The 22,110-nt window shown below is 43.6% G+C and overlaps 1 protein-coding gene across 4 annotated transcripts in view; it reads right to left on the reverse strand.

Moving 5' to 3' along the window:
- The window catches only part of TNRC6C (trinucleotide repeat containing adaptor 6C), a 152,714-nt gene that overhangs the window by 90,877 nt on the left and 39,727 nt on the right, over nt 1–22,110 (reverse strand). For all 4 annotated transcript variants that reach the window (XM_026484031.4, XM_044378755.3, XM_057317669.1 and 1 more), the window contains exons 2-3: nt 14,959–15,058; nt 14,153–14,174 (exon numbers count right to left, since the gene is read on the reverse strand). In XM_026484031.4, coding sequence (XP_026339816.3) covers nt 14,153–14,174; nt 14,959–15,021 — 85 coding nt within the window. In that variant the 5' untranslated portion in view covers nt 15,022–15,058. The remainder of the gene's footprint in view (nt 1–14,152; nt 14,175–14,958; nt 15,059–22,110) is intronic.

The following is a 22,110-nucleotide window of genomic DNA, read 5'->3' on the forward strand; positions in this document are numbered from 1 at the left end:
AAGAGACAAACAAAGAAACAGACTCTTAAATACAGAACACAAAGTGGTGGTTCCCAGAGGGGCGGGAGGTGGGGGATGGGTAGGATGGGGAAGGGATCAGGAGCTCACTCAGCATGATGAGCACTGAGTAAGGTATGGAATTGTTGACTCACTATACTGTACACCTGAAAACTAACAGAACACTAATTACACTTTGATTAAAAAAAAAACAACCAAATCTATTAATTAAAATGACAAAAAACAGAGAAGCAAACTTGCTGCCCCTCTCACAATAGCAACTTTCCATTACAACTTTGAAAATAAAATTGAGAGCAAGGCAGAAGTACATCTGATCGGGAAACACCACCACTGAATTTACTTAAAAATATGTGATTGGCATGGGGGCACCTGGGTGGCTCAGTCAGTTAAGCTACCGACTCTTGATTTCAGCTTGGGGCATGATCTTGGGGTCATGGGATCGAGCCCCAAGTTAGTCTCCGCGCTCAGTGTGGAGTCTGCTTGTGATTCTCTCTCTCCCTCTCCCTTTGCCCCTCCCCCAGCTCACACTCTCTCTAAATAAATAAAATCCTTTTTTAAGGGGCGCCTGGGTGGCACAGCGGTTGGGCGTCTGCCTTCAGCTCAGGGCGTGATCCCGGCGTTGTGGGATCGAGCCCCACATCAGGCTCCTCCGCTATGAGCCTGCTTCTTCCTCTCCCATTCCCCCTGCTTGTGTTCCCTCTCTCGCTGGCTGTCTCTATCTCTGTCGAATAAATAAATTAAAAAAAATCTTAAAAAAAAATCCTTTTTTAAAAAATAAAAATATGTGATCAGCATGATATCATTTCACTTTATTACACATTTTAATGTATCTGGCCCAAAGGTTTTACTCTAGACCTGGCCCTTGCTTCTTAGGAAACCCAGAGTATAAACACAATTGGTTTACTAAAAAATTCAAAAGAAGCAGCAGCAGAAGAAAAGGAGGAAGAGGAGGAAAAGCAGGAAGCACAGAATAAGCAAACAGAACTATCAGTAAGCTACAGAGTTCTGCCTACCCCTTGCTAAGGAAAACCCTCATGTCTTGTAATAACTGACACTGGAGGCCAGCTACCATCAGTCAAGTACTTCCGTCTGTCACCCAGCCTTTTCAAAGAATGGAAATGCAGAAAACCTGCCTGCACTCAAAACCTGATGGAAACAACCATCAGGGACCTAAGAAATCACCCTGTCCCACCCTCCTCCACACAGACCCCCAGGCCCAAGTGAGCTGACCAAGATGCGCTGGGAGCCTCGTCTCTGAGCCCCAGCCCGTGCTCTTCCACTACACGGCTGTCATCTTTTCAAGAAGATCAGGGGACAAACACAGGCTGTTTCTCTTCAAACTATTTAGAGGAAAATGAATTCGTGCTACAGAAATGAAGAAGTCTAACATGACGAATGCTATCAGTCGCTGGTTTTGAAGAAGCATAATAAATGAATGTTATCAATAGGTAACTAGTTCGGAATATAAAGCACCAATCCTAAGATATCTGAATACGGAATATTCCATTTTCCTCGTGTTGTCTGCACTACATGATGTGTGGTCACTTTTACAGCCTCATTTGAAGAGTCAAAGAGTCCCAAACCAGTCTCCCCTCTGAAGGGGAGAGGGCTGTGTAGGGCAGGGCAACTAAATGTTTCTCACATTTTTGAAAGGTGGGGAAAGAGCAATGAGGACTATGTGACAAAGACCATCCAAGGCCAGCAAAGTCTAAAACAGTTGCTATCTGGTCCTTTGTAGGAAAAGTCTGAAGGAAAGGGAAGAGAAGCCTCACTCAGCAGAGTCATGAGGGAGAAGGAACCAAGAATTCTGACCCTGTCGAGCTGTGCCTCTGGCCTCTTTTATATGAGAGAGCGACAAAGCTTCTCTGGTGTAAACCAGTATTTTTCAGATCTTTGAACACTAGCAGCTAACTCACGTAATCTCAACCGGTAAGCGGAGGATCTCAAAATTGGATCTGTTCATATAATATAGATAAACCAAATGGGCAGTTTCTGACCAGCCATCTGCTCTCTTCAGATACAAATTTCTCAATCTCTCGCTGCCCAAAGAAATAGGGTATCCAAGTCCTAGTGACACTGCTCGTCTCAAACTCACCTGTGTCCAAGCCTATCCCTCAAACAACAGAGGCTCACAGACGAGTCTATCCTACACATCATTGTTTTAACAGAGCAGAACACAGGCAGGCTGTGGGAATTTCAGCCTGATTTTATTCAGGGACCGTCAACAGGTCACTGACTTAGAGAACATGAAGACAGCAGCCAGGTAACTTCGGCGTGTGGGCCAACTCTCACTGGGCTCTCCTCTCCCCAGTAAACTCTCCCCTTTCCTTTTAAATGACAGTGACACCTGCTGGGGAAAACGCAGACATGAAACCACCCTCTGAGAAACCAAGGCTTCTTTAAAATAATTTTCTGCTTTCAGTTACAATTTTCGAAGGGCACAGTCACAACAGGGCCCACACAACTGCGAAATTCCCACACTGCTCTCCCCCAAAACAGCAGGCTATGGTATGGACAGGAAGTTCAGACTGGCTCTTCAGGACTCCAGAGGGCGGCTTTAGAAGGAGCGCCTCTTCAAACTCTGATACTAGAAGACCTAGAGCAGGAGCCTCCATTGTTGACCCAGCTTCCTTAACTTTTATCCCACTGGTCACCGCATCTCAGCATCTGAGATTCAGTTCCCCCCCTCCCCAGGCCCCTGGCCTTCCCCTCTGCCACCCACACCTTTGCACCATCCCAACCTCCACTGTGGTCTGCGGACTGCCCAACGCTGCACGCTCAGGGAATGATGAGACCTACCACCTACCAATGCTGCTCCAAGACCCCACTGCCGGCAAGAATCCCTCTGATAATCTAACGTGGTCTGCCAAAATTCCCTTATTGTAACTGCTGGAAACTTTCCCTACACCCTTCGGAACCCTGATACCAGCCAGCTCCCTGCATGCACAACACGGATGTGCAGGCGACCCAGGTGGAGGCCGTCTCTTGTGCATGCGCGTGCACGTGTGCACGCACACACACGCACGCACACACACACTAAGCCCTCCTAGAGCCAGCTGCTGTTCTGGACGCTCGGGCGGATGCCTGAGAACAGAAAAGGCAGACTCCCGCCCATGGAGCTCACATCTCAGCAGGGCAAGAAGGAAAGAAAAGGCTGCATAGTGAGATATGCAGCCGCAGAGGTGAGATGCTCTGGAAAACCAGGAAAGCAGGGCACAGTGAGTCAGGGGTCAAATCTCTGTCCGCTCGCTTTCGCTGCCTAGCATTCTTTTTACCCCCCGAGTGTGTCTGTACCCTCATGTACCCTCTCTGTATTTATTTAGGTCCTAGTCAATGGATACCAATTTCGTGCCAGACATTCGGTATACTGTGGAAAACATGGTTCCTGTCCTTGTAGTTTATAATCTAGTAAGAGATTATGACTCCACAAACACACACGTACTCGTTGGGGTAAGCATGACAAGAGTAACAGTGGGACAAAGAAGCTAACTCCGGAGAGGAAGTGACAGTAAGGCCGGGCCTGGAGCACCGCCAGCCAGATGAAGTGTGTGCACGCACACCCAAGCTCGTGTGCGTATGTAGGCTCTGCGAGCTCACACCCACCAGCCGGCACAGTGTGGGGAAGGTCCTGGCCTGAGAAGGAGCTTTCGTGCTGTCAAGGGCTGAAACAACGCCAGTGTGGCTGGAGCTTGGTGCCTCAACGGAGAGCCGCTGGGCCTGAGGCTGGAGAGGCAGGCATAGGCTTTGTAAGGGTTTTGGAATCCACCTGGTGGCCAATAGCTGGAGAGCCCCTGGGGTGTTCCTGTTCTGGCTGTAGCACACAGAGAAGTCTGGAGCCTCCGGTTTCAGGAAGAAGTTCTCCAGGAACAGGCTCCTCTGATTACAAGTTCATGGACAGTTGACATACTCTTTCACTGCTGTTTAAACTCAACAAGCATGTGACCTTGATCAAGAGCCCGTCTGTGCAGGCTCTAGAGCCAGGGGGTCCTGTCTGCTTGCCCCTTGTCACCTTCACAGGTAAGGAAACAACAAGGTAGCCACGGCCCACAGCAGCAGCCCCCCTCCTTGCTCCACTCCACGAATCTGGCGGGGGGACCCTTGGGATGTTAGGTTCCTATCAAGGTCCACCTTCCCTTCCTCACCAGGGACTTAACAGAGCAGAGAGCACAGGTGCCCAGTGCACCAAGACATTTCCATCTTATTACCCAAGTCATACTACCAAAACATTCTTTTCTTTAAAAATGTATTTGGAAGGGTGCCTGGGTGGCTCAGTCTGTTAAGTGTCTGCCTTTGGCTCAGGTGGTGATCCCCTGCTCTGCGGGGAGCCTGCTTCTCCTCCTCCCCCTCCCTGCCACTCTCCCTGCTTGTGTGCGTGTGCTCTGTCAAGTAAATAAAATCTTTCAAAAATTTTATTTGGAAATACTTAAGATGTACAAAAAGGCATAAAGTCCAAATAATCAACAAACCTTCATGTACCCAATCTCCAGCTTAAGAAATAAAATGTCGCCGATTCCACCAAAGTCCCATCTTCCCCTCCCCTTCCCTGACCCTCCCCCTCCCGGACTATATACTCTGAAGAGACCCTCCCGAGGAGCAACTCGAGCTTTGTCATTCCCACACACCTCTCTACAGATGCAGTGTGGTGGCTATGGGCACGGACTTGGGGTTTACATGTCAGCTCTGCCCCATACTGGCTGGTGACCCTGGGTACGTTACTTAACCTGTCACTCAGTTGTGCCATCTGTAAAATGTGGGTAAGTGGGCGGTAAAAATGGGGGTAAGAGTACCTTACTGAGAAGGCTCTCTGAGGAGTGAATGTTAATATACGTAAAGAACTGTTCAGAACAATGTCTAGCACATAGTAAGTGCACTATAAGTGTTTATTACAGTAAAGAAAAAACACGCAAGGACACTTGTTAAGGATGGTGAGGCAGCTCCATCCAGGACCCTCTTGACGGGCTGAGGGGCGTAGGGTCCATGCGCTGGGATTTACAGTGGGGGAGAGAGATAGGGTTCGACTCCAAGTGCAGCGGGGACAGACGGGGAGTTATAGCCAGGGAGCAAGAGCAGGGCAGCAGATGGAAAATCACTAAGAGGAAACGTCGTGGGTAAGGGGGCTTCTGACTAAACTGACCTAGCAGGATTCTGGCTGAAGGCAGGCCGGGGTGTCAGGCATCACCCGGGGGCCAGCGGAGGATGAGGAACTTGGTCAGACATCTGGAAAGGCGGTGGGGGGGGGGGGGTGTCTGGTGAAAGTGACTTAGCAGGGTTCTTGCTAAAACTGGATTTTAGAAGGAAGTGCATGGACAGGCCTAGGCGATGGTCTAGGAGCTTTACTGAAGTTTGGTCAACAGTCTTGGCCAGCCTTAATAATCCTCCTCACTCCTCTTCTCTCAGGCAATGGGAAGGATTTTAGGCTGATGAACAAAAACTCAAAGTCATGTGACATGAACTGCAATTAGTGAACTAACTAAAGAAGGGAGGCAGGAAAGCAGAGACTCTGACAGAAGAGACCGTGGTAACTTAGCACAGATACTGACAGCTGTACTCGGGGCTGGAGGATTAGATCTCTAGTCTGGCCCTAAACCTCCCCCCCTTAATTTGGGTCTCACATTTCCACCATCTGGAAAGTGTCAAACACTATACAGAAGTTAATGAGAAGTCATCCATCCCATCGTTTTAAAAAATGTTCCAAAGCAGTAGTCAAAGTTATCTCTCCCTGCCCCCCACTCCCCAACACGCACACCAGGGGTGGGGCTGACAGTGGTCTGGTTCCAAGCTGCAAGGGGGCCTCAGCTGTGGCTGCTCTCTGTCTGCTGCCCCCACACTGACTGTAAGCACAGCCCTGGAAACGGTTGACGTTTCTGTGCAGGGTCCTAGTTCCCAATCACTGCCTTAGTGGTGGTGAGGGACAGTGCTGATGGCAGCTTCCCGATCACTGGGCTGCAGCGGTGACACTGTGCTCTTGAAGTCAACAGTGCCAGTGAGGCCTCCTGATTCTTTCCCAGGGAGCAGTGATTTGGGATAATTCTGTGGGGAATCATTTCTAGAGGCCCAGCCTAGGGTGTGCTCCCCTCCCTCTGGCCTCACAATGGTTTTATAAGCACTCAATTCTCTGTACTTACAAAAAGCTCGACTGGTTTCTATACACTTCAACTAAACTCTGATTAAGAGCACAGATCCTTTTTTAGCAAGTAATATATTCAGCTCTTTCACTCACCTAGACAACATCATGGTGTGTGGTCATGACCTAGATATTCAACAACGGTTTCCTTGTGATGGCATTTACCGTAATGGGACTTACTTACACATGCCCTCCGTCAGAATCTCACGGGCTACCACAATAAGCCTAAAGCACACTGACAGGTAGGCATGCAACAGTGTATTTCAAAAGTAACTCTTCATGGATAAATGCCAACCTAGAGGGACATGTTAACATGTCTTATTTCTGATATCTGCATGCATCTTATAATTAGTGTATAAATTTAATACAGTTTCCTCATTAGCCCTCCAACTGCATCCGTAGGTGAGACATTAGAACAATGATGTTCTTTAACTGGTGAATTCTTAGAAGTTAAGAAATAGAAGTTTCTGTATGATAAAAACATAAAATTTCTCTTCTGTACAAATACCACACGATGACAGAAGAGAAATATTCAAAAATCATGCATTAATTCTAGCTGATTTCAGAATATATACTCAAAGTTTCAGAGTTTCTTAAAATTTAAAATTTACATTTACTTGAACATATATAAAAGAGGACTGTTTTCCAGTGCTATAATCCGTGATTCCAAGGGAGAGTCTCATTACTACCATCTCTTCTGCAGCCTACACAGCAGCCAGCGCTGCGGCAAGAGGCTCCTCAGAACCCCAAGAGGCGAGCGGAAGACGGCGACGGCTACGGCTACGTGCAGGAGGGGCATCTGCTGTTTACTGGCGTCCCGGTGGGGTACCACGCGGTGGCCTTCTGTGTGTTCTGTTGACGGCTTCTGGCTGATCTGTCACCATGGCAACTTCGGGAGCTCAACTCAAAATGAGCACAAGCTCATTAACTACTAACTACATTATCTTAGTGCCTGTTGCTAATGAGAGAATGCTGTTCAGAGATGTTTTCTATTCTAATGTACTACAGTTACCTCTCTAAAGCATGAAATTAAATTAAATGCTACTCTTAGTACATCAGACTGGATAATATGAATGTTAAAGTAAATTTACTTTAGTAATGACTACTAACAGTAAGAATCATTTTATTAGAAGATTACTTTGTTTTGGTCCTTGGATTCTTCTACTCTAAAAAAAGGTACTATTTATACAGGCAAATATTTCTAAGTTCTTTTAAGCCACAGCCGGCAGATTTAGAAGATCAAAATAGAAAGAAACTTTTGATAACAGCGTATGTTAAAGCCAAGTAACAAATACAGCACTAATACATATTGGTTTTTCTAGCATCTTTGCAATGTGTAACATTAACTGGAAATATTACCCAAATGAGGCAACACACTGGACAGACACGAAGTGTGAACACAGTCCACTGAGTGCAGCTTCTCAGCTTTCTCACCTCCAGCCTGACCTTGTCTCTTCCCACGCTCAGTCATCTGTAACTGAACAAGCTCTTGAAAAACAGCAAACCCTAAATCTCATGAAACACAGAAGGCATAAGTGGAATCATGGCTGAAATGTGTTCCCTCAGGGCATGCACACTGCCTCGTGTGGCAGGACTGTGTGTGTTTTCTTTAATACATGTAAAAATCGTGGAACAGCAATAATCCTGGGCTGTTTGTCCTCCAAAAGTGCAGAATCCTAGAGTCTGCCAGAAGAGGGAGCCCGAGGCAGACTATGCCAACATTGAGTCAAAGAGGGATGGGGAATGGGAGGGAAATCGGCCATGCTGCAATTTGATTTTGAAAAGGAATATTCCAGGGGTGCCTGGGTGGCTCAGATGGTTAAGTGTCTGCCTTCGGCTAGGGTCATGATCCCAGAGTCCTGGTATCAAGCCCCACACTGGACTCCCTGCTCCGTGGGGAGCCTGCTTCTCCCCTTCCCTCCGCTGCTCCCCCTGCATGTGCTCTCTTGCTCTGTCAAATAAATAAAATCTTAAAAAAAAAAAAAAAAAGAAAAGAAAAGAAAAAAGGAATATTCCACCTCACCTCTACATGCCCTGTGCATGTTGGGTCCCCATCTACCTTAGCCTCACTGACACCATTCTCCCCCTTGCTGACAACTCACCTTCTATGCTGGCTTTTTGTTTGTTTAGTTCCTGGAGAATGCCACACGGGCCAGCCAGCCTTTGCAAATGCTCTCCCCTCTGATTGTGGAAGCCCATAAGTCCTCTCTCTACTCTCCCTGGCCTAGCTGCCTTCTCTCCATCCTTCAGACCTTGATTCAGCATCGCTCGGGATGCCTTCGCTCATTACAGCCTGGTTCCAGTTCTTCTGTTCTATCCTCTCATTAGACAACATTCCTTTCCTTCACAGTAGTCATCCCAGTCAGTAATGACACACACAGCTTCATGATTGATGTTTCTGCCCATTCCCCATAAGACTCGAAGTTGCAAGAGGGTGCAAAGCATATCTGTTTCTTTTAATCTTTTTCTCCCCATAGTGAACAGTGCCAGGCAAACAGGTGTTCGATAAATATCTGCTGGATCAAATGAGTCTCCAGTTCTGCCGGCTCTACCACATGACCCTTCCTGTCCACCCTCACCATGAAGCTGTCATCTGGAGTGTGAAGTGTGTAGTGGCCTAACTGCACTGGCTGCATCCAGTTCCCTCTCCAACTGTCTGATGCATCTTCAATCTGGCATGTTCCATGATCTTTCTAAAATATAAATCTCATGAAGTCACTCTCCCACTTAAAATCTCCAGTGGCTCCCTCTGGTCTAAAAGGTCAAATCTAAAGTCCTAAGATGGACTCTATGAGCTGGTGTCCCTGCCCTCCAACTCTCCAGTTTCAACTCCTTTTTTTCGTAGGATAGGCTGTTAAGAGTGCTCAATTCTACTGGCCTAGTGGGTACATTCAGAACGGGTGGGATAAGGCACCCCCCCTCCCATCTCATTTTCATGGCTAACTTGGGGACAACCGGGAAAGTGGCCAACTCTAGCATGCATTCATCTCATTCTAAAGCAGTTTTTGCCTTTCCCTGTCTTCTCACTTATTTTAAAAAACAGGACATCTTTTGGGGTGCCTGGGTAGCTCAGTCATTAAGTGTCTGCCTTCGTCTCAGGGCGTGATCCCAGGGTCCTGGGATAGAGCCCCACATCGGGCTCCCTGCTCCACTGGGAGCCTGCTTCTTCCTCTCCCACTCCCCCTGCTTGTGTTCCCTCTCTCACTGGCTGTCTCTCTCTCAGTCAAATAAATAAATAAAATCTTTAAAACAACAATAACAAAAGTAACAAAAAAACAGGACATATTTTCTTATAGGGACATAAACAGCGAACAGAAGTGAATGTACTTAAATCCTTTCAGGTAGAAGATGTGGGATAAATAAATCACAATCCCCAGAACATTTTAGTGCATTAATTTGCTTATATAGCTAACTCTCCCTACTAATACACCTCTTTGAGAACAGGGAACTTATCTCTGCTGTCTGATAGATATTTGTTAATTGTTTACTTAATTAATGAACTAACTTGACAACTCTAGATAGCAAAACATGACTAACAGCTCACTTATTAATGTAATCTTTAGTAGGTGTGTTAAAAGTGAGACAAAATGTGATCGCAGTTAAAAGTGTGTATTTTCTGCAATTACTATATTACAAATAGCTGCGCACATGAAGAGACAGGGAAATGATGGAGCATGAAGGAAGCTAAGCTGCAATGACGAGTCTTTCTGCCTAACTGTAGAGGTCAATGTAGTATTAGAAACCAATCTGGAACAAGAAAGCACATAACTCAACTTTTTAAAAAGTAGCAAAATATTTGAATATTCGCCAAAGATACACAGCAAAAAAGCATATGAGAATGACATTACCACTATCAGCCATTACAGAAACGTGAATCAAAAGCACATGAGAGATGGCCACAAGCCTATCAGAATGGCTACAGGGATCAAGACTGATCTTCCACGCATAGGTAAGGATGTAGCACTGGGAAGTGGTATAACCACTTTGAAAAGGTTTTGCAGTTTCTTGGAAGGTTAAACATACATCTACCCTAAGACCCAGCATTCTACTCCTACATATTTACCATAAAAAAATCAAAGCACGTATCTATACGGAGACTTGTATACCAAAGTTCATAGACGCTTTATTCACAAGAGCTAAAAACGAGAACGCAGATGTCCATGATCAGGTAAGGCACAAACAATTGTGATACACACAAACCACGGAACCCCGCTCAGCAATAAAAGGGAGTGAACTGCTGATACACACGACAGGGATGAACCTCAAAAGCATTACTCCGAGTGGAAGAAGCCAAGAGTGCATCCTGCGTGGTCCCATTGATCTAAATGGAGTCTAGAAAATAAAACCTTCTGTAGTGACAGGAAGCAGATCAGTGCTGCCTATGGACCGATGAAGGTGGGGAGGGCCTGAGAAGTGGGTTGGTAGGGGTGCGGGGAGACTTCCAGGAGCGATGGATTACTGCCTTGATTGTAGGGATGGTTTCACAGGTGCGCACATACCAAGACTTACTAAACTGTTCTCTTTAAATACATGTAGTTTACCGTGTGCCAGTGTAACTCAATAAAGCGGTTAAAAAAAGCAAAGCAAAGAAAGTAATCTGTTAAGTGATTTCTCAGAGAGCAGACCGTCAGCTTCCTATACAGCTATAAACTGTAACTTTCTCTAAACTTGGAACTGCCTTTACATTTAATGTTATAGTTTAGTGAAGCTAAACAGAGATGTGGACTTTCGCTTTCTCTGAGACTTAGCAGAAGGGCTGTCAAGAAGATGCTGTTAAAGGGCTTGTAACAGGAGCACTGTGCCGCCATCTTGCCACGAGTGGATTTATACTTCCTTTCTTCTAAAATTCAGTGAAGAATTTATATGTATGTACCTGCTTAGTTGGTTTTTTCCCAATAATTTTTATCCTTTTAAGTTGCCTAAGTGTTAGGGGGAAAGTACCACATCTTAATATGTTTTCTTTTGTTCCCATGGAAAAAACATTTACGCATTTATTATTATCTTCTTTCTGCCAGGGATTTAACAGTAAAATTAAATAATTACTTTAAACATAGAGCACCATGGCTAAAGAAAGACATCTAATATTTAAAATCCTGTAAGATACCATCCCATAAAGATCCTTCACATAATGAATCTCTTAGAAATTTCTTTCAGCCTTATTTGAAAAAATCCTAAGTTATTTCCTAAAATGAATAATTATACTGATAATGGATATAAATATTGATGTCTCCTTCAGATGACGGCAGAAAACATACATAACTGACCACCAGAAGATGAAGATTCTAGTTCTGCCACTAACTATAGCTGTCAAAACTTGTGCAAATTGTTTAACCTCTCTGAATCTCATTTCCGAACCAATGAAGGAACTGGAGAATCTCTAAGGATCCTTCAAATGCTAAGATTTTATTAATTTTGCCGATAGACAACAAAATGTCATATTTTATAAAATATACTGTGCAAAGCACACTAACTAGACTTTTAGCTATTGGTTCTAAGGGTAACTCATACACTCAAAATAATATTTGTTTTGGTTATGTGGACATGAACATGAATACATGGAAATGCAAGGAATCTGGCCAATTTTATTACACAGCGTAATTCAGGAAAACACAGATGTGATGCCTTATAAAAACTAACTGCTGAATATTGTGTTGAGCAAATAGCTCACAACTGAGCAACAGCACTCAGCCGGCTCTGCTAAAAAGAAGTGCCACCTAACTGGCAAAGCACAAAGATGTGGGTTCTCACTTGTATCTGTTCATATCTAGATCTGACTATGAAATTGGGAAGGCACCCTTTAAACTTCAATGCTCACCTTCATTCATACTGAGAAAACCATGTTTAGAATGAGCCTTATTAGGAATACAGCACAGGGCAAATAATCTGTGACCCCAAAACCTTTATCACTCAACGTAAGGCTACTGAAGGAATATGGTTTCAACTGATTTACATTAACAAAAGCACGTAAAGATTTTCTTAAAATTAGCATTACAAATTGAATGCATGGCAAAGTTGAATACCCAGCTGCAAAACTTAAATTATAGTCCTTTCAAGCAAGATTAGGAGACTAATCATAATGTATGAATTTATAAAAGTATATGACTCAAAATCATAAAGCACTAATCATACGGAGTTTGAGACCTATTGGGCCATCAAGATACTTGCTTTCATACATGATATAATTAACTTTGAGCTTTTTATATGAAAACTTATCTTTCTATTTTATGAACTTCAGAAAATCTGGCCAAAACCAATGAATTAAATTACTTCACATTTATGGGTATTATAATTAATCCTTAAGAAAAATTAAATCCATAAAAAACCCAGAAGACAATATGGAAAATTTAGGATCACAAAATCATCACATCCCATATAAAGCTACTATTATCTGTGCCCAAATTAAGGGCAGTGCCCAAAATAAAGAGATTACTGATTCCCAAAGCAAAAGCCATTATACAGTGTCCGACACTCAGATACGAGGCCCGCCACAGCAGAAATACAATATATAGGTGAGATTATGTCTGATCACCTTCCCCCAACTGTGAGGGCATCTCGAATCTCACTAAAGGCATAACAGTAACTGTGCTCGGCTACCTCTTGAGTCACTGATGATGCAAAGACAATGTTTAGCATAAATTATAAGAAGCTACTTTGTTTGTGGAAAGGCTCATACAAAGGCTTTCAAATTGCTCAGTGCAGCTCTCTGAGGGGCAGGGGATGGGGGTGTTCATTCGGGGAAGCAGCAGGCCCAGCCTGTGTGGCCCAACACGCATGTCCGGTCAGAAATTCAGAAACACCTTCCCGCTTCCCGCAGGCAGTTAGTTTTGATTCGAACCAGTAATAATGGAGCATCTGAGAAAAATGTAAACCTTAGTACTGCTAATATTCATTAATGAGTTACCTAGCAACACTGTTAGATTATAATTTTAGAAGCTTTGTTTTCCTGTTTAGGAGCATTAATAATCACTATTATTATGTGTGCTACGGCTAGCTATAGTTAGCACAGTTGATGACAAACTGGACCCAAAGGAGCAGTAATTTAGAGAAGATAAAAGGAGAAGAGAATACACTAGCAGACTTTGGCGTAAGCAAGGAAATGCTCATCAGAACAGTAACGGGAAATAAGAATTCTGTGTAGTGTGGCAGGATCATGATACGACCATAAGCAATTTGTTACTATTTGAAGAGAAAACACTGACAATGACAACAGAATATGGCTGGTATTGAATCAGGTTATAAAAACTTCTCAGAATGTTTAAAAAAAAAAAAAAGGGAAATAAATGACTCAGAACAACAATCCTGTAGTTTTCAATGACAAGTGGAAGAAACCATTCTTTTTTATTCAAGATCATAACTGCTAATACGACTATGTACCACAGCCCTCTGGACCTTCTGAAAAAGCGTGCCGTACATTCATACTGCTTCTGAGAGTGAGAGACAAATTCTTTTCTGGGAACTGGGCTGCCTTTTAATATTTACTTTATACAAAATCCCATCTTACTGTGACCCTGGTGCCAGCACCCGGAGGCCCACTGCACGGGGGTCAGAAGGCCCGGCTCAAGCCACTTAACTTGCACATCAGCCTCGGTTTCTTCACGGTCACCTAACACCTGCCCTGCTTAGTTATGAAGTTCGAATAAAGTCATATACATAAACTTTATTTTGGAAACTCTAAGGGGTCAACAAAAGTAGAGTATTAGTACAGTATCACCTTTATCAGTTTAGTCTTTGGTAGAAAACAAACCAAAGGAAAAGTAAACAGCATTGTTCAGAAAGCAAACATAACATTCTTTAGGCATTTTAGATTAAACAAATGCCAATGAAATGCAGATATGAAACCCGTGATAAACGAAGAAATGCACAGTGAATGATAAAAAGAAGGTTCAAAAGATTCAAAGCCAGGGTTAGATTCTTTGTCGTTAACTATCAATTAAAATAAAAGTCATCTTCATCATAAAAAGTGTGGTGCTGCCATCTAATGTACCGCCCCCCCCAATAAAATAAACTTACCTTTGGTTTTTTGATCAGCAGCCTGAAAAAAAAAAATCAGAAACTCTTTAGGAATAATAATGTGTAGCATGTGCACATCTATGAAAGTTTATAAGCAGACGTTAATACTGGAAATTTTAAAAACAAGTTTTGCTCAGTCACAATTTATTAAAATTTATTACTGGGAAAACGTATAACTGTCTACATGCTATTATATGCCAATACTGATCTAAAGGCAAAAAAAAAAAAAACTATCTGGAAGCTCATAAGAGCTCTGTATTTTAATATAAACTAAAAGGTACACAGTTTAAATTACAAGGTATGTTCAACTAGGCAAGACCAACAACAAACGGCCTAACTTGGTAAATTAAATGCGTTAAGATTCAAGTTAAGACGATAAGATTTACAGAAGGACTTCTAATTTTTAATATATACTAATAGGATATATAAAAGAACATTGGACAAACCTGCAAAAATTATTTCTAGCTTTCCTAATAAAATCAGTTACATGGCCCTTTTCCTCATTTCTCAGACATGGTTGTTCTGGACAGTTCGCGCTAAGTGGAAGAGCGTGGCCGTTCTTTATCACCACCACCAAAACCCACACTTCTTTAAAACACAGCTGTACTATGTCTAGTTCCTTAAGAAAAACATTCTGTGGCTCTCACTCTGTATTTATTTCACTAGTACAACATCTATTTTTTGTTAATTAGAGATTTATCATATTGATTTTTTGAGGTCCTAAAATGGAACTCTAACATAATGGCTGTGCCAATGCAAATGAGACATGTAATGATCACGGGCAGTGGTAGGGATGCCAGCCAAACCTTTTTCTGAGCACCTTCCTTCTTTTTCTTTTCTTCCTGCTTTTTCTTTTTCTTTTCTTCCATCAAACGTTCCTCTTTTTGTGTTTCTTGTTCTTTCTCCCTATGAAACAAAGAAAGGTGGCATTGGTATAATGTCCATTTTAAATCAAACAATGAAGAAGCACTAGCTGCAGCAAGTTTTAGGTCAGCCTGAGTTTTGTGTGCAGAAGGGCACTCTGAGAAGGGGCGTGAAACATGGGGAGCTTCTCTAGGGCCACCACTTCTCGGGGCGGCCCTGATGCGTCAGTGCTTCTGTGGTCGTTCATGCTGCCCACGTGTCCAACACCATGCTTCTAGCAGGGAGCGTGTTAGGCAATAAGGGTACAAAACGGAGTAAGACACTGTTCCTACAGTCCGGCCCCAGACCCACATCTCTCATTGTCGTCTCAGGAGCCCCATCATCAGCATCCTCCCGACTACCTATTAAAAACGCAGATTCCTGGGTTCCACCCTAGCCCAACCAAATCAGAATCTTTGGAGGTGATTCTCAAGCATACTATAATTATATGTTTGCTTGGAAAACCACTTATTTTTTTTTTTTAAGATTTTTTCCCCCAAGCTTCAATTTAAATTCCAGTTAGTTAACACACAGTATAATATTAATTTTAGGTGTAAAATTTAGTGGTTCAGCACTTACATACAAAACCTGGTGCTCATCATAACATGTGCCCTCCTTAATCCCCAACAGCCATTTAACCCATCCCCCTGCCCACCTCCCCTCTTCCAGCAACCCTCAGTTTGTTCTCTATAGTTAACAGTTTGTTTCTTGGTTTGCCTCTCTTCCCCCCCTACCCCATGTTCATCTGTTTCTTGTATTCCACATGAGTGAAATCATAAGGGATTTGTCTTTCTCTGACTTACTTCGCTTAGCATAATACTCTCTAGCTCCATCCATGTCATTGCAAATGGCAAGATTTCGTTCTTTTCTGATGGCTGAGTAATATTCCAGTGTGTGTGTGTGTGTGTGTGTGCGTGCGCGCGCGTGTGTACCACAACTTCTTTATTCATTCATCAGTCGATGGACATTTGGGCTCTTTCCGTAGTTTGGCTACTTCTAATAATGCTGCTATAAATATCAGGGTGCATATAACCCTTCAAATTAGTATTTGAGTAAATACCTAGTAGTGCAATTGCTGGATGGCAGAGTAGCTCTATTTTTAACTTTTTGGGGAACCTCCACACTGTCTTTCAGAGTGCCCATACCAGTCTGCATTCCCACCAACAGTGGGAATGGACATCCTTGCCAAGAGAAAGCAATTATTTTTAAAATAAAGATTCCTACATGATACGTTTGTCTGAAAGGGCAATTTTTTTTAAGTAGGCTCCAGGACCAGCATGGAGTCCAACACAGGGCTCAAACTCATGCCTGAGATCAAGACTTGAGCTGAGATCAAGAGTTGGACACATAAACAACTGAGCCACCCAGGTGTCTCAGAGAGCAATTATTTTTATTTGCTTATTTTTTGAGAGAGAGAGAGAGAGCATTGGGGTGGGCGAAGAGGCAGGAGGAAAGGGAGAGAGAGAAAATCTTAAGCAGATTTCACACTCAATGTGGAGCCCAATGTGGGGCTCGATCTCATGACCCTGAGATCATGACCTGGGCTGAAATCAAGAGTCAGGCACTTAACCAACTGACCCATCCAGGCACTCCAAGAGCAATTAGTTGTTTGTTTTTTGTTTTTTTTTTTTAAAGATTTTATTTATTTATTTGACAGAGAGAGAGACAGCCAGCGAGAGAGGGAACACAAGCAGGGGGAGTGGGAGAGGAAAAAGCAGGCTCTCAGCGGAGGAGCCCGATGCGGGGCTCGATCCAGAATGCCGGGATCACGCCCTGAGCCAAAGGCAGACGCTTAACGACTGAGCCACCCAGGCGCCCCATGAGTAATTAGTTTTTAAACAAAGATTCCTAAACAGCATGGTGAGATACTATAAGGATACGCGGGAGCATAGCACAGAGTAACACCACTTGGAAGAGTCAGGCAGCCTGTAAGCGAGGGCTTGAACACTGCAAAAGCATTTGGCTGGCACGGGGTGGTGGGTCAGATACCAATTTACTGCTGGGCAACTCCAAATTCAACCTTCAACACACGCTCTGCAGTAAACGGGCAGTTCCTTTAAGTTTTTCTCCTTTCCAGGGAGAACTGAGCATGTAGCTGTGAGGACCCCAGCCATGGGCCAGAAAGGGTGGTCCCTCAGCAACCTCAACAACAGTCACCTGCCCGTGAACCTGAACCTTTCAACAGACCCTGTGTGCTTCGGGCCTCCTGCTGCTTGCCCTAACCCTACACCCACCTCTCGGGGTCCCGCTGATGGCAGGGCCCTCTCGACTGGGACCCCGTGTGCGCCACATCTCCTGCTGCACTGACATTCCTACTTCCTCTGCACATCCACAGGGCCGGCCATCAGCTGCAGCTTGCCACCAGGAAGACTGCCACCAGGAAGGCTGCCCCCAGGGCCCGGCTGCCTGTGTGGCCCTGTGATGGACTCCTGGCTGTGGCTTTCCTGAGCCAGTCCTGTGCTCTGGAGGAGAGCTTCCTGCTGCCCAGCAACTGCAGACTCGCGGATGGGCAAATCACAGAGGTGCTCTGCCATGCCGTGGGCTGCATCTCCACCTTCCTCGGGGACTCTCCCTCTGCCCCAGGTCCCCTACAGCTTCTGTGTGACTCTTGTATCACGGCTTAACTATTCTTTGTAAGAAACTTTCCCTGTTTACATTACTGTGTGCTTTTATCTCCTGCCTGGGCCCAGACTGATACAGGTGGGAAAGACGAAACAGAAGGAAAGCGTGCATGAAAGCCTCAGGAAAATATCATCCATCCCTACATTTATGCTGTATTGAAGTTACTGACTTTGAGGTTTTTATTCATAAATGTGTTTTATATACAACTACATACATAAGGAATTTCAACCTGCTGTCTGTACATATTTAAACACTATCATAATAAACATAATTTAAATCAACACAGTGTATGTGGGGGGGGGGGGGTTACTTAGAGAATACTGTTCCTTTAAAACAGTGGTTCTCAGTCTTGGCTGTTCATCAGAATTACCTGAGAAGTTTTAAAAACTTCCAAAGCCAGGGCTGCCACTCGTCCGTGCACTCTCTGGGAGTGGAACGCAGACGTCAGGAGTTTTTAAAGCTTCCGGACAGCTCCGATGTTTCGCCAAGGTTGAGAACACTGCTTTTAAAGAAGTTCTGTACGTTTATCAAGTTTGGAAAATGGTGATCACTCGTTATCTCAGATGACACTTTACAGGAATATTTTCTTGTTCAACAGTGCGGCGACACCAGGAAATCTGCACTTAAGCATTCTTATAAGGCACAGGCAAGCCCGTGAATGACGGGTGGCGTACATACAGTGGGGCTATAACCGTCCTGCTGCCGCCACGCATCTTGGAAAAAAGCAAACAGATAAAAACCAAGTAGTGACCGTCCTCCTCTATTGTTTTACTTTCTAAATCTACAGAAGAATGAAAGCCTTAAATTATCCTAAGATAGTAAACTTCACAAAATGGGCAAATATAGGTGTACCTTTAAAAGGTACTCGACTGCAAAAACCGTATGATGGACCATGTTGGCTAACTGAATTTAAATTAAAAAAAAAAAGAAAAAATCATCCCTCCAAAAAATACAGAAATAAAAGGTATTCAACCGAAGATGAAATAAAAATGATCGCTTAACTCTATTGCTCTGACAATGAAAGTAATTAGAGCCACTACTCCTCCAGCAGCACCGTCAAGGTTTTACTACACAGTAAAATAAAATGTTGTAAATAAAGAGACTACATAGCTGTGAGCTGTCCTAAGCCCTGCCTGCCTGAGCTCATGTTTATATGACAAAGCACAATTCAGATGTATGCTCTTTAATAAAATGTTACCTAATTTCCCCCAACTGACAGTAACTTCTACCTCCAGTACAGTATCTGCCATTTCTCACTAATAATTTTTCAAAAAACATCGAATCACATTTTTACTTTAAAAAGAAAGACATCTTCCATAAGTATCCTTTCTTTCCAAGGGACACCTTATTCCCTGAAATGACCAAGTAATACTTCAGATTCTATCTACCTTTCAGGGTTAGTGAGAAGATTAGAAACTTATATTTGGAGGGGCACTTGGCTGGCCCAGTCAGAAGAGCATGCAATCTTGACCTTGGGGTGGTGGGTTTGAGCCCCACATTCGGCGTGGAGATTACTTAAAAAAAACAAAAACAAAACCATAACACTTAGATTTGGGAGGTTTCTTGAGCCATTGGAAGAAGAAAAATAATAATAATATGTATCAACTCTACAGCTGACACTTGAACATCCTGGAGGTTAGGGACGCTGACTCCCCAAGCAGTCAGAAATCTACGTACAACTTTTAACTCCCCCAAAACTGCCTACTAGTAGTCTGCTTTGACCAGAAGCCTTACTGATTACGTTAACAGACAACACATATTTGTATGTTATATGTACTGTATACTGTGTTGTTGTAATAAAGTAAGTTAGAGAAAATAAAATGTTAAGACAATCATAAGGAAGACAAAAATCTATTTATGGTACCTTATTGTGTTTATGGAAAAGAACCCATGTGTAAGTGGGGCCCTGAAGTCAGGAGGCCTGTTGTTCAAGGGCCAACTGTAGAGGGAGTTGGTTATTTTTTTTTTCATGGAGTTGCTATGAGGCAGACTGACAAGGTGAGCTGCAAGGAGAATAAAGAATAGGGAGGGCCAGGTTGGGAGAATTTTATTTTTAATTTAAACTTTTTCTTTTTAAAATTACATTTAAATATATGATTGCAATATACGTGTAAAGGTGACCCTGTATTTTTTTCCAGTACACTGTGCGTTTTTGTTTCTCATTTCCTTGGAGTCCCCTCACAGGTTCTTCCTCCCTCCACACACACAGCAAAGCCCCTGCTCCCTCACCATCCTTCCAGATAACCCATGTTAACCACCCCGTTCATACCTTTCCAGGTCTTTCTCTGTGCTCAGGTAACTGTATGGAAACATACAGACTTATACATTCTTACAAAGCATTTTATTTGATCAGTTTTGTAAAAGTGGGATCGTGTTCTAACAAGTTTTGCATCCTGCTGTTCTCATTCAAAACATGTGTGAATCTCTCTCCTCAGCCCCACCCCCAACTAATCAATCCAATCTATTATTTCTACTGGCTGCGTACTACACCATGGTGTGAATGTTATCCTATCCCATTCAATCACTCTTCTATTCATACACATGAACTTCCTCTCCAGTCTGTGACCACTACAAACAACTAGTGCTTTCCCGCCCAGCTTCTGCTAGAGGAAACAGCATTACTCTGATTGGTGGTACAGCTTCTGTTTTAGTAGTAGTGAAAACTAGGTATGGAGAAAATCTGATATGGGGCTCAACTTCTGGACCCCACATTGGACACAGGGCCAAACTGGACACAAATCCCCTATACTCTGTATGGCAAGGTATATTATAATGGGTCCCCACTACACTGAGGTTTGTTTTTGTTGTTGTTGTTTTTTTTTTAAAGATTTTATTTATTTATTCGACAGAGAGAGAGACAGCCAGCGAGAGAGGGAACACAAGCAGGGGGAGTGGGAGAGGAAGAAGCAGGCTCATAGCGGAAGAGCCTGACGTGGGGCTCGATCCCAGAACTCCGGGATCACGCCCTGAGCCAAAGGCAGACGCTTAACCGCTGTGCCACCCAGGCGCCCCCGTTTTTGTTTTTTAAGATTTTATTTATTTATTTGACAGAGAGAGCGAGACAGCCAGCGAGAGAGGGAACACCAGCAGGGGGAGTGGGAGAGGAAGAAGCAGGCTCTCAGCAGAGGAGCCTGATGTAGGGCTTGATCCCAGAACGCTGGGATGACGCCCTGAGCCAACGACTGAGCCACCCAGGCGCCCCTACCCTGAGTTTTATTAGAAAGAAAATATTTTTAATAATCTGGGTTTTAATAATCTAATGTTTCTTTTATTCTCAAATAGTTCGGCCATCACTGGCTTAGGAGACTTTGGGTAGAGGAAGAAGCAACGCTCTTATGCTGGAAGCAGCCAGAAGAAGGAAGAGTTGGGAAGTACGGGAGCCCCATAACTGAAGCCTCAATGTCTGTCAATCACCTCAGAATTCCTGGTTAAACTACGCATTGTCGCAGAGAAAAGAGGATTCAAAAGACAATTGTGTAGGTAGACTGGGAATGCAGCCACCCCACTCGAAACTATTCAGATTGGAAAATCTTCCAAATTTCCAGTCTTTTTGTTAGTTGATTACTCCCTTTTTGCAAAAGAACAGGATTCAATAAAAAAGGGCGGGCCTGTTTTACCTTGGAGGTTTAGCTACCAGAAATTATAGTTGGTTTTCATCCTAACTTAGTTTTCACCTACAAGACAAAACCACAGCCTATACTCTGAAGTTACCCAGTTAGACTCCAATGCCACGTCATTAAAATATTCACTAATTCATTGGGTGTCTGTGTTATGTGCATTATTTAGAAAGTTTGGCTAACTTCAATTAGAATTTCCTGACAGTGTTTAGGTTAGGAAGGGCTAGTAAAGTGTTGACAGACAAACTTCAAAAAGGAAGAAGAAGGAAGTGGTATCCTGTCCAGCTGTCACTGAAATACTTAGGTTCTTTATTTTTCACCATGTGTTTGAATACCTGCTCTGTTCAGGAAGTACTCAGGAGGCCCTGTGGGCAATACAAGAGGGAGGAGATATAAAAACAGTCTTGGGGGCGCCTGGGTGGCTCAGTCGTTAAGTGCCTGCCTTTGGCTCAGGTTACCATCCCAGGGTTCTTGGATCGAGCCCCACATCGGGCTCCCTGCTCGGCGGGAACTGTTTCTCCCTCTCCCACTCCCCCTGCTGGTGTTCCCTCTCTCGCTGTGTCTCTCTCTGTCCAATGAATAAATAAAATCTTAAAAAAACAAAAAAACAGTCTTGGACCTCAAGGGACAGAGAATCTAATAGGAAAGTGAAGGCAAGACTTGAATTACCTTTAATACTTGATAGACTATGGACATAAATGGAGTTATATAGCAAAGAACATATGCTTGGGATTTAGAATCACAAGACAGAGTTCTAAAGTAAAGGTCACTAGCATACAGGAGGTCAAGAATTTTAGGTCCGAGTATTGGATGGAC

This window comes from Ursus arctos, unplaced genomic scaffold, assembly GCF_023065955.2.
Source record: "Ursus arctos isolate Adak ecotype North America unplaced genomic scaffold, UrsArc2.0 scaffold_24, whole genome shotgun sequence".
NCBI classification, from domain to species: domain Eukaryota; kingdom Metazoa; phylum Chordata; class Mammalia; order Carnivora; family Ursidae; genus Ursus; species Ursus arctos.